This window comes from Cydia fagiglandana, chromosome 27, assembly GCF_963556715.1.
Source record: "Cydia fagiglandana chromosome 27, ilCydFagi1.1, whole genome shotgun sequence".
In the NCBI taxonomy this organism is placed as follows: Eukaryota; Metazoa; Arthropoda; class Insecta; order Lepidoptera; family Tortricidae; genus Cydia; species Cydia fagiglandana.
In genome coordinates, this window is record NC_085958.1 from 1,067,755 (window position 1) to 1,084,077 (window position 16,323).

General features: G+C 37.7%; 1 protein-coding gene and 1 long non-coding RNA gene across 2 annotated transcripts; one reads left to right on the forward strand and one right to left on the reverse strand.

Annotated features, from left to right (window-relative positions):
• Positions 1–1,556: 1,556 nt before the first annotated feature.
• On the forward strand, positions 1,557–10,370 carry LOC134678058 (zinc finger protein 286A-like). Its single transcript, XM_063536502.1, has 5 exons — positions 1,557–1,993; positions 5,064–5,168; positions 5,905–6,066; positions 7,403–7,558; positions 8,357–10,370. Exons 1-5 carry the CDS (start codon positions 1,852–1,854, stop codon positions 9,181–9,183), a joined length of 1,392 nt encoding a protein of 463 aa, XP_063392572.1. The 5' UTR covers positions 1,557–1,851; the 3' UTR covers positions 9,184–10,370.
• Positions 10,371–15,292: 4,922 nt separating this feature from the next.
• On the reverse strand, positions 15,293–15,421 carry LOC134678028 (uncharacterized). Its single transcript, XR_010100154.1, has 2 exons — positions 15,375–15,421; positions 15,293–15,339 (listed from the first exon to the last, which is right to left on the reverse strand). It is a non-coding gene; the product is annotated as an uncharacterized LOC134678028 (long non-coding RNA).
• Between the last annotated feature and the right edge of the window lie 902 nt (positions 15,422–16,323).

Genomic DNA, 16,323 nt, shown 5'->3' on the forward strand with positions numbered 1-16,323 from the left:
TTGGTCAGCTACAATGATGATGACGCCCACTGACTGGGTCGCACATTGGTTCATGACCATGCAGACCTTAAATGCGAGTCCGGCCGTGCAGACATCGAACGATAAAGCGACCAATAAGACGTCCGCTACCGTATTAGTGGTAGACCATGAGACTGATGTCATTTCAATTTCAATGTCTTTTCAGAGGACGATGCGATATCGTCTCATAGGACGACGCATTAATGTCTCACGATACGATAAAATGTAGTTTTATGGAACAACGCAATGTAGTCCAATAGCCCATAGGACGCAATATCCTCTTACGGGACGACCACAAGATGGTGAAATGTCTTCTCACATGATGACATAACTCATCGCGATGCCTGTCGTATCACAGGATGACGCCTTATTGTTTACAGGACGACGCTTGATGTCCCACAGGACAATGTCATGTCAACTCACGGGACTATGCTATGTCGTCTTACGCAACGACGCTTGTCGTCCAACGGGACGGCGCCATGTGCCATTTATACCCGTAGGTATTCTGTTTATGATGATGGCTATAGGAGCTCACTTAGTCTCATCGCTGGGCCACGGGCACTGAGCGGAATGTCACAAGGTCTTTTAACGAGACGATGCTCGTTGTCTTGCAAGACGCTGCCATGTCGTCTGTCAGGACGATCACGGGACGACGCCATGTCGTCTCACGGAACGACGCATGTCGTCTCGCGGGACGACGCCATGTCATCTTGCGGGACGACGCCTTGTCGTCTTACGGGACGACGCCATGTCGTCTCACGGGACGACGCCATGTCGTCTCACGGGACGACGCCTTGTCGTCTCACGGGACGACGCCTTGTCGTCTCACGGGACGACGCCATGTCGTCTCACGGGACGACGCCATGTCGTCTCACGGGACGACGCCATGTCGTCTCACGGGACGACGCCTTGTCGTCTCACGAGACACGAGACGATGCTTGTCGTCTCACGGGACGACGCCATGTCGTCTCACGGGACGACGCTTGTTGTCCCACAGGACAAGGCCATGAGGCGTAAGTACCCGTGTACTTTTTATGACGGTGCCTGTAGGAAGGTCACTGCGTCTCGTCGCTGGGCCATGGGCACCGAGCGGAATGTCACGAAGTCGGAGATTTTCAAAATATTTTTTCGATTTAAATTTCTCGATCTTTTTAAACTTGCTTTGTAAACGTGTTGCTCGGCTGAGTTACAAAAGCGTACTGAAGAGAAAGCAGCCGAGCGCTGGCAACCGGGCGACATTAGTACTTGAATGGCGCGATAGATGGCGCTACTAGTTGATGAATTCGCTTGATTAGGGCTGAGTTACAAGGGTGTTATCTCATAATGTGGTTCAAGCGAAGGCACGGACACCTAAATATTTACTTTATTTTTTTTCTTTTAAATGAATGTTGATTAAAACTAAAATTATTGTGTGAAATTGTTTTTTAAATTATGTAATAGAGAATCACAGCTCCAACATCTGTCAAAAGCAGCACCAACTTGCAAATACATCGTGATAAAGCTCTAATATAAGGTAAAAAGATCTATTTTTGCTTGTCCCTTGTACATATGAACTGGTGACAGGTGAATGACCCATTCAGACCCATTTATTTCACATTTTCGACAAGTTTACGAGATTGTTTAGAATTTTTATTTAGTTATAGTTACCCTGTTTTACCTTACCCAGCATTATTTATATCACACGTAGTAGAAAACATGTAGTTAGTTTTAGATCTATCGTGGCCGCCGTAGTTTTTTTTTTAACTTTTGTTTCTAGATTGCAGAGTTGCAGACTTACTTTATATTTGTTATCCACTTAACGAAATATAATATGTTATATGTTGGAATATAGTTATGTCTTTGAAAAGTGTGAAATCAGGCTCTGAGTGGAGTGGCGGGTCCAGTGAAGTTTTATATGAAGGGCATGAAATCAAACAAGAAATCGTTTTGGGCCCTATAGTGCTGCAGCGTTCTGACTTGACGCATAAGCTGAATGGTATTTTTTTTTAATTTGTTAATAATATCAACAGACTAGCAAATAAAACCGGGCAAGTGCGAGTCGGACTCGCGCACGAAGGGTTCCGTACCATAATGCAAAAAAAAAACAAAAAAAAGCAAAAAAAACGGTCACCCATCCAAATACTGACCCCTCCCGACGTTGCTTAACTTTGGTCAAAAATCACGTTTGTTGTATGGGAGCCCCATTTAAATCTTTATTTTATTCTGTTTTTAGTATTTGTTGTTATAGCGGCAACAGAAATACATCATCTGTGAAAATTTCAACTGTCTAGCTATCACGGTTCGTGAGATACAGCCTGGTGACAGACGGACGGACGGACGGACAGACGGACGGACGGATGGACAGCTAAGTCTTAGTAATAGGGTCCCGTTTTACCCTTTGGGTACGGAACCCTAAAAAGTATTGTCTATTAGAGCCAGTGCTCTAAGACTAGTGTTTTGTCATTATTTAATGAAAATATCGTTTTATTATTTATATTGGATACAATATTAAAACTAAAATATGAAAATATCTATACTTATCAACTAGACTAGACCAGGCGGGACGACTTGGACGCATTTTATCCGGATTGGCGTGAAAGTATAAAGGATAGGGTTGAATCGAGGAAAGGAGGGGAGGCCTTTGCCCAGCAGTGTTAGACTAACAAAAAAAAAATTATACCTGTACTTCTAAATCTAGACACGCGGCAGCGTGTCAAGCCAAGTTCAAGCAAAGGAACTGGCTAGCCAGCGCCAAGTGTAATATTACACGAACCACTTGGTGCCACTTTTGACCCTTCTATAACTCAAAACATCTTTAATGTAAACACATAAAACTACGTGTGTTTAATTATATCCATAAGGACATCTAGAAGCCCAAATTTCATGAAGCTAGCTCAAACGGTTATAAAGATATGAAGGTCAAAAAGTCGTAAATTTTAAGACTGACTGACAGACTTATAGTACCTAAACCTAACCTACTTCCAGATGACCTAGAAGGATGAAATTTGGAATCCAGCTCAGTTATTGTGTGAAAGCGTAGGAAATCTAAAAATAAAAAAAAGTTATAAAATAGGGGGGGGTCCCCATACAAAAAAACCATTTTTTATTGTGACTGACATATAAGTACCTAAACCTAACCTACTTCCAGATGACCTAGAAGGATGAAATTTGGAATCCAGCTCAGTTATTGTGTGAAAGCGTAGGAAAAAATCTAAAAATAAAAAAAAGTTATAAAATAGGGGGGGTCCCCATACAAAAAAACCATTTTTTATTGTGACTGACATATAAGTACCTAAACCTAACCTACTTCCAGATGACCTAGAAGGATGAAATTTGGAATGCAGCTCGGTTATTGTGTGTAAGCGTAGGAAAAAATCTAAAAACAAAAAAAAGTTAATAAATAGGGGGGTCCCCATACAAATTTCTTTTTTATTGTGACTGACATATAGTACCTAAACCTAACCTACTTCCAGATGACCTAGAAGGATGAAATTTGGAATCCAGCTCGGTAATTGTGTGTAAGCGTAGGAAAAAATCTAAAAATAAAAAATGTTAAAAAATAGGGGGGGGTCCCCATACAAAAAACCTGTAATACGCGCTAAACAACCGGCCAACGGTGTGTCGTTGGCGGCGCGCGGCACCACATAATTAATACAAAGAACAGAAGTAAAAAACATGCAGCGGAAACACAAGAAAAAACATTAAATCTCAATACCTGCCTAGTTTTCTTTACAAAAAGTATTGATATCCCATCAAAAACATAAATGTAAAAAAGGAGAGCCAAGTTCAATACAAAAATTATGCTTGGCTGTGGGGTTCGCCGCAAAAAGAATGGAGATCTAAATGAGTGCCAAGTTCTATGCAAAATCCAAATATGTATTTATAGGAACAAAATAACATTATAAACATGTATTAAACTCTATTTCTTTGCTTTATTGGATACCTATAACAATTGCTGTTATTTAAAAAAAATGTGAGATCTTAAAGTTTTTATTTGCAAAGATTTGGCTTGGCCAGTTTTTATCAGAATTACAAAATATACAGGGCGTCCCACGGCTATGCCACATGGAGGGAAAGTACCCTAAATATTGTAGATGGAACATTTTACTGAAAGAAGACATTATTTTAATTTAAAAAACAATTTAAACTGCATTCATAGATTTTTTAATAATTACATGGTTGAACCGGGAATCGAACCCGCCGCACGAGAAAAAAAATCACCCTGTAGCTTTATCATACCGATCGAAAGGCTTGATCATAAGGATTATTTTTTGCTAAATAACATAGTGTCGGAAATAAAAGGAAGCCCATGAATTTTAACATTTTTAATTCAAAATTAATCAATTTAATTTATCAAATGCTCAAAATGTAGTCTCATTCTGTTGAATACAAAGCCGCACTCTTTTGATTATTTCGCTAAATTTCACATCAAATGTTAAAATTCATGGTCTTCCTTTTGTTTCTGACACTATGTTCTTTAGCAAAAAATAATCCTTATGATCAAGCCTTTCGATCGGTATGATAAAGATACAGGTTGATTTTTTTTCTCGTGCGGCGGGTTCGATTCCCGGTTCAACCATGTAATTATTTAAAAATCTATGAATGCAGTTTAAATTGTTTTTTAAATTAAAATAATATCTTCTTTCAGTAAAATGTTCCATCTACAATATTTAGGGTACTTTCCCTCCATGTGGCATAGCCGTGGGACGCCCTGTATATGTTGAATAACTTTATAAAATGACTGATGTAATGAAAACTGGCCAAGTCAAATCTAACCTGCTTTAAGATCTCGCATTTTTTTTAAATAACAGCAATTGTTATAGGTATCCAATAAAGCAAAGAAATAGAGTTTAATACTTGTTTATAATGTTATTTTGTTCCTATAAATACATATTTGGATTTTGCATAGAACTTGGCACTCATTTAGATCTCCATTCTTTTTGCGGCGAGCCCCACAGCCAAGCATAATTTTTGTATTGAACTTAGCTCTCCTTTTTTACATTTATGTTTTTGATGGGATTTACTTTACTTTTCGCACCAAATTTTCACTTCTCTTTTTTTTTTAGACCAAAGTAAATTAGTGAGAAACAACAAGTCTGCCATAGATGCTCCAGCCTTGGGGACCGATGAGATGGTGCGTCTGGCGTCCGAGAATATAAACAGTGATTATGGTAAGTATATATGATTGTGTTTTAACTGCTAAATCAACTGATAAATAAAAAATAAATAAATAAATATTATAGGACATTCTTACACAGATTGACTAAGTCCCACAGTAAGCTCAAGAAGGCGTGTGTTGTGGGTACCCAGACAACGATATATATAATATACAAATACTTAAATACATAGAAAACACCCATGACTCAGGAACAAATATCTGTATCATCATACAAATAAATGCCCTTACTGGGATTCGAACCCAGGACCATCGGCTTCGCAGGCAGACCCACTAGGCCAGACCGGTCGTCAAAATAACTGGTAAGTGTAAAAATGCGTGCCCTTGCTATTTTAATAAACAAACACTCATACACCTGCAGCTCAGAAATAGAAAATAATACCTATTTTAACATAAATGTTATCAAATTCACAACAACGACAACAACAAGAAACTAGTATAAGTAACGAAACTGAGCCCTGTAAGTAACACAGGGCTTCCTATCTCCAGTGGCGGATTTGCCCTAAGGCCAAGTAGGCCCGGGCCTAGGGCGGCAAATTGTGACACAAAATTGATATTAATAAGAAATAACTCAAAATGTAGTCAATATGATGGGTGCTGAAAAAGGGGCGGCTACAGGGCCTGGGGCCTTTGGCGGCAAAGACTGCAAATCCGCCACTGCCTATCTCAGGACACAGGGTCTGATTTACTGTATGTTTAAATTTATACTTTAAACTTTTTTCATTTTCCAGGTCAGAATAAAGCCCATATCAACCAAGCAGACATGGCTCCAGCACCGAGTATAAAACGGGAGCCAATCGATGATGAACTACTGTTGGTCGCAGACCTGGGGACCGATGAGATGGTGCGGCTGGGCCTGACTCCGGAAACTATGGGGGCTGACTATGAAATCTGTGAGTTTTCCATGATATTTATTTTTAATATAAGTGTCCCAGGAGTCAAGACACGTCTGTGATCGACAGTGGCCTAGCTACCATGGGTGGCACCCGGTGCGGAAATTGTGGGTGTCACCCCAAAAGTCAATCAAAATTGTAAAATATATTTAAAAAGAGTAATTGTAATTTATGTTATATAGCCCAGGATTTAAGTACTCCATCGCAAAATTTTTATAAGTGTTACTACTGATGTTCACGGTCGAGTGTCACCCCTAAATGGGTAACACCCGGGGCGGACCGCCCCCGCCGCCCCCCCCCCCCCCTAGCTACGCCACTGGTGATCGATGCGGCAGGAAATGCCGATAGGCCATTGGTCTATACAGTCACCGGAGTCGATGTGTAGGCTGTAGAGTACCTCAAAATTCCTCTTTAGTCGCTGCAACTATCATCTGCAAAGATGCTGTGTCCCATGATGAAGTGCCCTGTGCTCCGCCAGTTGGGAGACACTCCTTTTGGACATTCTCAGCTTCGATCGGCTCAGCATTTCTCCGAGCAATTATAAGAGTTGTTAGAGTTGGCACTACTTGGAGTCCCTTTGATTGGTCCCCATGACCACAGATAAGATAAAATGACTTGAATTTTGGCAATCCTAAATAGCCGAAAAAGTAGTGCCATAAAGTCAAAGTTTAAATACACTTTATTCATGTAGGCCTATACTTCGTTTTTTTTAGCATTAGAAATTAGGTAAACAATCTTGATGTGTCTTTTAATTGAAAAACACATTTTAAAAATAAGTTACGGCAAATATGTAACAATTATGAATCTAATACGATCATTTATATTCTTCTGCTTTCATAAGTAATAGTTACTGATTTTTAAAAAGCGTTTTTCAATTAAAAGACATGCCAAGATTGCTTACCTTCTTTCAAGTTCTTTCTAATGCTAAAAAAACGAACTATAGGATCAAACACTTACGAATAGTTATTAGGTACTTACATTAGAAAGGGACAACATGATTCGTCCCTGATTCGCGGTCAAATTTCGGTTTTGTAGGAAGTGTCCTCTCTGTGCGGTAGCACTATTATTTATTCTGTGGCTCCGTCAACAAAATTTTACGGAGCACAAAAATATGTACTTAAATTACTCACATATTTTTTTTTTTACCTGTTTGGTTATTTTGATGTCCTCATTGTTAGGTACAATCATCAGAATAACATGTTACTCTTCGAAGGCCGCAAAAATATGTGACACGCTCTTATGGCTCTATAAATAAGGTCGTGTCAGATATTTTTGCTGCCCTCGTTGTGTAACATATTATTGCAGGTGACTGTACATTTTATTATTCTTCTTACAGATCGAAACAAATTAACAGCTGATATTAAAAAAGAAGTCGCTGCGCCCACATCGACAGTTTCAGCACCCCAGAGTGCCGCGAGTGTCGTACCTGCCTCGCACGTCGACGCGGTCAAGGAGGAGCTTTTGAAGGACGAGGTTGCTGATTGTGAAAATGGTATGAGTTTAAATTCCCTACTAATATACAGGCCACCCTGTTTTTAGGGTTCCGTACCCAAAGGGTAAAACGGGACCCTATTACTAAGACTTCGCTGTCCGTCCGTCCGTCCGTCCGTCCGTCCGTCCGTCCGTCTGTCACCAGGCTGTATCTCACGAACCGTGATAGCTAGACAGTTGAAATTTTCACAGATGATGTATTTCTGTTGCCGCTATAACAACAAATACTAAAAACAGAATAAAATAAAGATTTAAATGGGGCTCCCATACAGCAAACGTGATTTTTGACCAAAGTTAAGCAACGTCGGGAGTGGTCAGTACTTGGATGGGTGACCGTATTTTTTTGCTTTTTTTTTTGCATTATGGTACGGAACCCTTCGTGCGCGAGTCCGACTCGCACTTGCCCGGTTTTTTTTAGCCACCCTGTATAATTTTAGTACACTATTAAGTGACAGCTCGTAAACCTTATTACAAAAGGTATAAGGCAGTGGACGTCAAAGATATGTTTACATTTTTCGCCTTAGGAGTTAGGAGTTAGGTGCAAAAGTGTAAACATATCTTTGACGTCGACTGTAGTACTATCCAGAGAGTATACAAATCATTAACCGTTAATTATATGTGACGTTCCACGGAAAAAGATACCTTATGGCGGCCGGCGCTTACGTCGCATAGCGCTGCAATAATATTGGAGCGGCGTTAATAATAGCGTAGGCGCCAACCGCCATAAGGAACCTTTAACCGTGGGACGTCACATATATCTATTCATTACGTTTTTTTTAATAAGTACCTCATATTTCAGGCCTGTATCGGAGAAGCAGAAGAATCAACAAGCAAAGGGCAGAAACAGAAAAACAAGAGTTAATTAAATATAGCAGTAAATTAACTTTTGAAACGGATTCCGAAGATAAAGACACAGATTCAGAATATGACGAAAAAAAATCAAAACGTGAAGACACTTCAGACGGCGACGAAAAACCTAATTTAAATGTAAATAAAATAAAAAAAGTTGAAAGACAGAAAAAAAGGCATATTTGTGACTTTTGTAGTAAAGAGTTTAATTTCCGAGCGGGTTTGACGAATCATATAAGAACGCATACTGGTGAAAAGCCATATACATGCAAAACATGTCCTAAAAAGTTTTCAGATTACGCCGTATTGGTCCGCCATAGACGTATGCACGCCGGCTTAAAACCCCACGTTTGTGATATCTGTGGCAAAAAGTATAGCGAAAAATATCTATTAAAAAACCATAAACTAGTACATACGGGCGAAATGCAATATTTCTGTAAATTATGTCCGAAAAAATTTGTAAATTCGTCGAATTATAGGAGACATCAAAAACTTCATATGCATAAATATGAATGCGATATGTGCAATAAGCGATTTGAGAAGAAGGATAAGTTAGTTTCCCATATTATTAATCATATGAAACCGAAGCCTTTCACTTGTAAGTTTTGTAAGAAAGGTTTTTTTCAAATTGGACATTTGAATAGACATTTAGTGATACATTTGGGGGCAAAGGAAACTTATAAATGCGGTAGTTGTAAGCAAAAGTTTACACAGAATGCGTCACTGAAGAGGCATATTGAGAAAAATGTTTGTAAGAAAAAAGTTTTTAAGAAGTAAATTCTTTTTCAACGTGAGGAAATGTTTGTAAAAAAAGTTTTAAAAAAGTAATCTCTTTTTTAATGTGGACGATTAAAACATTTAATCTGTTTGATAAAATTGTTAAATTTGAATTTTTGAATGATTGTAAAAAGATGCTGTTATATTTTTGATCGTATTTACAACACTTTCATGGGCTTCGTCTAAGAAGTAATTTTTTATATTTACCTAGTTTTATTAGGCAAACAGTTAAAAATACACTACATATTTATATTTACCTAGTATTTAGGTACGTACGCTATACGAAGTGAATTTTCTATTATGACTGATAGTATTTTATACTTTATGGGGAAAGCAATATTTTTGTATATATTTTAGAAGAATAAAGTAGCTATAGAAATGTAACAAAAAAAAAAATATATAAAGCCTGACTAGGAATATATGATCACGCGCCATGTTGCGGAATTTCACTAGAACTAATTTTTTCATACTAAACAACTGTCAACCTATATACAGTGTGAAACTACCTTAAATCCTTAAGTTGGCTCATTTTACTTAAAGGAGATATTCCTTTAGTTTTAGAAAGAAACAAAGCTGTATTTAAAGATTTTTCTTTTTTTTCTTCAATTTCGCTTGTCTAAAAATATTCTTGAGTACTAAATATTCGATTTTATGGATATTTTGTACGACAGACGAATGAGACCTAATGTTTCTTGGAGAAATGTTATCATTAACATTAACTGTATCGACTAGTCACTAGTAGAATAAAATTGCAAGTGTTTATTTTTTGGAATTTTTAGTCGGTTCGAGTCCCGGGCGAGGCAAGCGAGTTTTAGAAAATCTTTGAATGCAGTTTTGTTTCTTTTTTAAAATAAAGGAATGCCTCCTTTAAGTAAAATGAGCCAGCTTAAGGATTTAAGGCAGTTTCCCTCTAAGGCCCGACTTATCTTTCGACACTGTATACATGAGAATAACAGCACCCTCTTGACAATGATCATATATCATATATTACTGGTCAGGCTTTATATTCATTAAGATGTGCCTTACGGTATGGAATTATTTCCGTCCATTTGAATAAACATTTAGATAATAATTGTGCCTTTAGGGGTTATCCATTAATTACGTCACATGTTTAGGGGGTGGGAGGGGGTCAAGAAAATGTGACATGTTGTGACAAGGGGGAGGGGGGAGTCACAAACATTGTGACGTCATTTTAACTTCATCACTATTCATCAGTAACCGAAACTTAATTTTTCTTTTTTTATTCGCTGTACATTTAAATAATGAGGTTTTGGAAGTAGGTAATTTTCGTTCCTAATTGGTTTTGTGTTATAAAATTGCTAATATTTCTTTTACCAAAAATATTTTTTATTAAAAAGATAAAGCCCAGTTAGTATTGCCGATATCGTTGAAAACAAAATTGCCTAAAATGTGACGTCACACCAGGTGGGGAGGGATTTGCAAAATGTGACCAAGTGTGACAAAGAGGGGGGAGGGGTCAAAAACCTAGAAATTCGTGTGACGTAATTAATGGATGATCCCTTATTAATATTAGAATATATTTTATCATAGAGGAATGTATTACATATATTGTAAGTTATATTTGACTAACGTTATTATGTAGATATTTGTTACTAACATAGTTAACGAGCAATACATTAATTAATAGCCCGATAAACCTTTTAATAAATAAAATTAAATCGTGAAGATCTTAGTAATATTTTGTTTTTTTTTTTCATTTTCATTTTTTAGTTTTTGTATAGTATTTGAATTAATACTTATGTAGGTATATTACTCGAACAATCTAATTTACATAATTATTTTTAACCATGTAGGAATTTACCCTTAAGTATTATACTTACACAAAAATATTTTTTCTTAAAAAATATATAAATAAAACAATATTTTTAGACATGATCTGTTTTATTTAAGTTGGAGAATATTATACATATACTTAGTTATAATTATAATAAAAAAAAATATATAAGTGTTGGCAAGGGCGTGCGAGTTTAAATCTGGAGGTCGCTGGTTCAAACCCCAGCGCGTAGCAGTGAGTTTTTCTGAAGAAAAACAGTGATGAAACTATGCCCAAATTTCCCAATGAAGGCCTAACTAGTTTCCCCTCTGGGTTGGAAGGCAAATGGAAATGGATGGAACGTAAAAAACAGTGCCTACGCCAATTCATTTGGATTATAGTTGGTTAAGCAGATCTTGTCAGTAGAAAAAGGCGCCATTTTTGAAAAATGTAGGCGCGAAGGGATATCGTCTCATAAATTTTTTTAATTTCGCGCCCTTTTCTACTGACAAGATTTGCTTGACCATTTTATAGTTGCCAAGTGGACCCCAAGCACCCATTACAAAATGCAAATAAAACGCTGCTAACGCATTGTAATAAAATTACAATTAATGTTATCATTGATAATAAAAATTATTGGTACAGTCTGACAAAAAAAGTGTAGAAATTAAAAAGTGGCAATACTGTAGTCTCGTCCCTTTCAAACCAATATATATAAGAGAACGGGACGAAACTACAGTGTTGCCACTTTTAATTTCTACTCTTTTTTTGTCAGATTTTATTGTGTTTATGTGGAAAAATATGTGTTTGTTTTCGCGCCACTTTGCTAACAGAAATCAAATTGGCAACAATCTCATCTAGCGTCCACATGTGCAAAATTTAATCTATTTATCACATTTGACATTATTATTATTATAGCCTCTTTATTTCCATAACTCTATTTTTATTTGACATTACCAATTTTAAATTCATGGTGAAAATCGTGCGTATCATATTTCTGTGCAATCATGTCACAATCCGACAATCAAATCAAGACCGGAGCCAATTTCGTGATGGATGGCGTCAGATGGCGTACACACAAATTTACAATTTAATCAGATTGTGGGATTGTCCCGTCTGGACACTACTTAAATCCGTAGGAATAATTACGATTTCCGAACGTACTCTACCCATGTGTAGACGCGTCGCGTCACTAAACTCGTTTTCATTGTCATGTCATTCATTCCGTCCATTCATCTTTTACCCTTGAGAATGGTGCATAAATGGTTCAGTTCATAAACGTACGCATATTACGCTAAATTTACACGTCAATCAGCTGTTAATTTTGTCCGACTAAACTAATATGTTGTGTTAGTAAATTTTTAAACAGATTTTCGGGAAGTTAGTACCCGGAATAACCAGTTCGCTAAATCGATTTCCAACCTCAAAAATAGCCGCATGCCAAAATTTTATTGGTAAGTAACTAGCATAAAAGCAAATGGAGGTTATTTTGTAAGTTTTACTTTATGTAATGATGTAATACAGGTGGGTTCGGCCATTTGACGATTTACCGAAAAACCGGGCAAGTGCGAGTCGGACTCGCGCACGGAGGGTTCCGTACCATAATGCAAAAAAAAAAACAAAAAAAAAGCAAAAAAACGGTCACCCATCCAAGTACTGACCACTCCCGACGTTGCTTAACTTTGGTCAAAAATCACGTTTGTTGTATGGGAGCCCCATTTAAATCTTTATTTTATTCTATTTTTAGTATTTGTTGTTATAGCGGCAACAGAAACACATCATCTGTGAAAATTTCAACTGTCTAGCTATCACGGTTCGTGAGATACAGCCTGGTGACAGACGGACGGACAGCGAAGTCTTAGTAATAGGGTCCCGCTTTTACCCTTTGGGTACGGAACCCTAAAAAGACCACACGTGCGAGCATTCCGTGAAGTTGTCTAGCGTTGTCCTGTACAAACGCGAATTTTCTGATAATTTCTTTCTTCCGTGTTTGCAGCTAATATATGAGTTTCTTTTTCTGTGACAAATGATGTAATATATGCCCAAAGAAATTATTGTGACGTCCCACGGTAAAGGTACCTTATGGCGGTTGGCGCTTACGCTATTATTAACGCCGCTCCAATACTAATGCGGTGCTACGTGATGTAAGCGCCGACCGCCATAAGGTACCTTTATCCGTGTAATGTCACAATTATCGGCTTAAAATGCCAATACACGAAATAAAATGCGTTTTTACAGCCATGGAATTCTTTTAAGGCTCCTCTTCACGTTGGGCCAACGCCAACGCCAACGAGGGACGCATTTATGCGTTAGAGGGAGCAAGTGATATTGCTATCTCATTCTACCGCATGGCTGCGTCCCTCGTTGGCGTTGGCCCCATAGACTTAATAATATATAAAGACGGTGTCTCAGCGAGCTGTCACTGTTGCCACTTTTGTTTAGTGTACGATTAACAATGAGGCCCACGTTGCTGTAGCCATGTCGATAAACTATCGACATTTCTTGCAATTTTAATTTTACTTCAAAGGCTTAACGATACCTAAAATGACCAAAAACGCTTTTATTCTTTATTGTGGTTATCAGATCACAATTATAGTCACGCCCCAGCAGGGAACCAAGGGAAAGTTCAGATATTTAATTAAAATACATAAATACCTCCTAAAATAGGTGTTCCGCAATAATTGAATTATATTATTATATTATAATATATTCATTATCCATTAGCATTTCAATTATGTTTATGTTTAACGAAGATATTGAAGCTTCAATTAATCGCTATTTCGTTCCGCTGTGTAGCGTTTATCGATATATAACATGATTAATATCGACTTTTCACATACATATACGCTTTTACGCACACATACACAGCCTGGGCGCATCAAGAAAGGCAACACTTGATTTGAAGTCCACCTTGTCAACAGTATGGTTGTCCTTTTTTGACAAACGGCATTTTAAAAGAGCGAGGAGAGAGAAATGATACTAGTTGCTGCGTCGTGAAAGAGAACAGAAAAGGTTGGGCCCTTGCATAAGATTAGAGTTTTTCTAACCTCAAAAGTAGTGGTAATTATTGTTTTGTTCTGAAATGCCATAGTTCGTTTTTTTAGCATTAGAAAGAACTTGAAAGAAGGTAAGCGATCTTGACATGTCTTTTAAATTAAAAACGCTTTATAAAATCAATAACTATTATGAAAGCAGAAGACTATAAATGATCGTATGAGATGAGATTCATAATTGTTACATATTTGCTGTAATTTATTTTTAAATTGTGTTTTTCATGTAAAAGACACATCAAGATTGTTTACCTTATTTCTAATGCTGAAAAAACGAACTATAGGGTTGCCATGATATCTATTATTGCGGTACCTATAATATGTAAACAACACTATAATTCAGTGCATAGAGTCAGACCAAGAATAGTCTGCAGTGGATTTGATAGCACACGCAGTGAACATGTTATTTTAAATGTCAAACTTCTATAAAATATGACATATAAATGACACTTGCACTGCGTGGGCTATCAAATTCGCTGCAGACTTTTTTGGTCCGACTCTAGTTACACAGATTTAATTTTGGAGGAAAAAGTTATAGGTACCACTGTTTTTGATCCTTGTAAATAAATATATTTTGAATTTTGTAGTTGAGGAGTACTGGGGGACGTCACACCCTTGTGAGTTTGCACGCAAAAGTATGTCTTTTCTCCCACAGCGGGGCTACTAGCAACAAATGGGGTGACTACAAATGAATCAATAGGTAAGGGTCCACACGGCTTGCTCTGTGTGGATACTCATACTCATCTTCTTCGTCGTTATCCTCACAGCTGAGGGTCGTGACCACCATAAGTAGCTCTGTCTATAAGAAGCCTCCAGGCTGCTCTGTTCTAAGCCTGATGAAGTGCGGACTGTGTGCCACTATTAATTGCCTCCAGGAGAGGATCCGTCCAGCGAGTTAGAGCTCTGTCTCTACTTCTTGTTCCCTCATACTCATACTCATAATCTTTATTGCATATCATATTGTATCTTAACCTATTACATACAATTGTGTACAACATGACACCCTGTAGGGCACAGCAAACAGTTTATTCAAGAGGACATCGAGTTTTTTGTACAATTAGATTAAGTATATTAGTGATTATATATATATATTTCAAGATTATATATGTTTATTATATTATTAATTGTATAAGTGCTTTATTAATTGCAATTATTGGTCGTGAAAAAATTCATTTAAAGTATAGTAAGCTTTTTCAATTAAGTGATCTTTTAGTTTTTTAAAGAATTCATTGTCGGATTGGTGTTATTTATTTCGTTACTAATTTTATTGAATATTTTTATTGCCATTGAGTTAGGACTTTTTGAATGTAGTTTGAGTTTTGAGGGGATAACCTGCACCAGCTTATTTTGAAACCTACTGCCGTAACGTCGAGGTATATCTGAATGTTTGGTATAAAATTGGGGGTATTTTTTTACAAATTTACATGTTTCTAAATGTTAGGGTAAGTATTTTTAGATCGATGAAGTATGTCTTACTACTTTCCGGTATATTTATGTTAGCCAAGATTCGAACACATTTTTTTGGATCCATTGTGGTTACAAGTTGTTACAAGCAACATAATGTTTTCACCCCAGATCGGGGTTATAAGCAACGGAATGTTTTCACCCCAGATCGGGGTTACAAGCAACGGAATGTTTTCACCCCAGATCGGGGTTACAAGCAACGGAATGTTTTCACCCCAGATCGGGGTTACAAGCAACAGAATGTTTTCACCCCAGATCGGGGTTACAAGCAATGGAATGTTTTCACCCCAGATCGGGGTTACAAGCAACGGAATGTTTTCACCCCAGATCGGGGTTACAAGCAACGGAATGTTTTCACCCCAGATCGGGGTTACAAGCAACAGAATGTTTTCACCCCAGATCGGGGTTACAAGCAACGGAATGTTTTCACCCCAGATCGGGGTTACAAGCATCGGAATGTTTTCACCCCAGATCGGGGTTACAAGCAACGGAATGTTTTCACCCCAGATCGGGGTTACAAGCATCGGAATGTTTTCACCCCAGATCGGGGTTACAAGCAACAGAATGTTTTCACACCAGATCGGGGTTACAAGCAACGGAATGTTTTCACCCCAGATCGGGGTTACAAGCATCGGAATGTTTTCACCCCAGATCGGGGTTACAAGCAACAGAATGTTTTCACCCCAGATCGGGGTTACAAGCATCGGAATGTTTTCACCCCAGATCGGGGTTACAAGCAACGGAATGTTTTCACCCCAGATCGGGGTTACAAGCAACGTAATGTTTGTGAGCTTTGCATCAGAATCAGGACAGTTCAAAGATTATTTTAAACATCCAATACTGGCTCGTACC

Coding starts and splice junctions, on each gene's coding strand:
- LOC134678058 (XM_063536502.1), top strand. CDS start 1,852: ATGTCTTTGAAAAGTGTGAAATCAGGCTCTGAGTGGAGTGGCGGGTCC. Junction 1,994..5,063: donor CTTGACGCATAAGCTGAATG/GTATTTTTTTTT, acceptor TTTTTTTTTTAG/ACCAAAGTAAATTAGTGAGA. Junction 5,169..5,904: donor GAATATAAACAGTGATTATG/GTAAGTATATAT, acceptor TTCATTTTCCAG/GTCAGAATAAAGCCCATATC.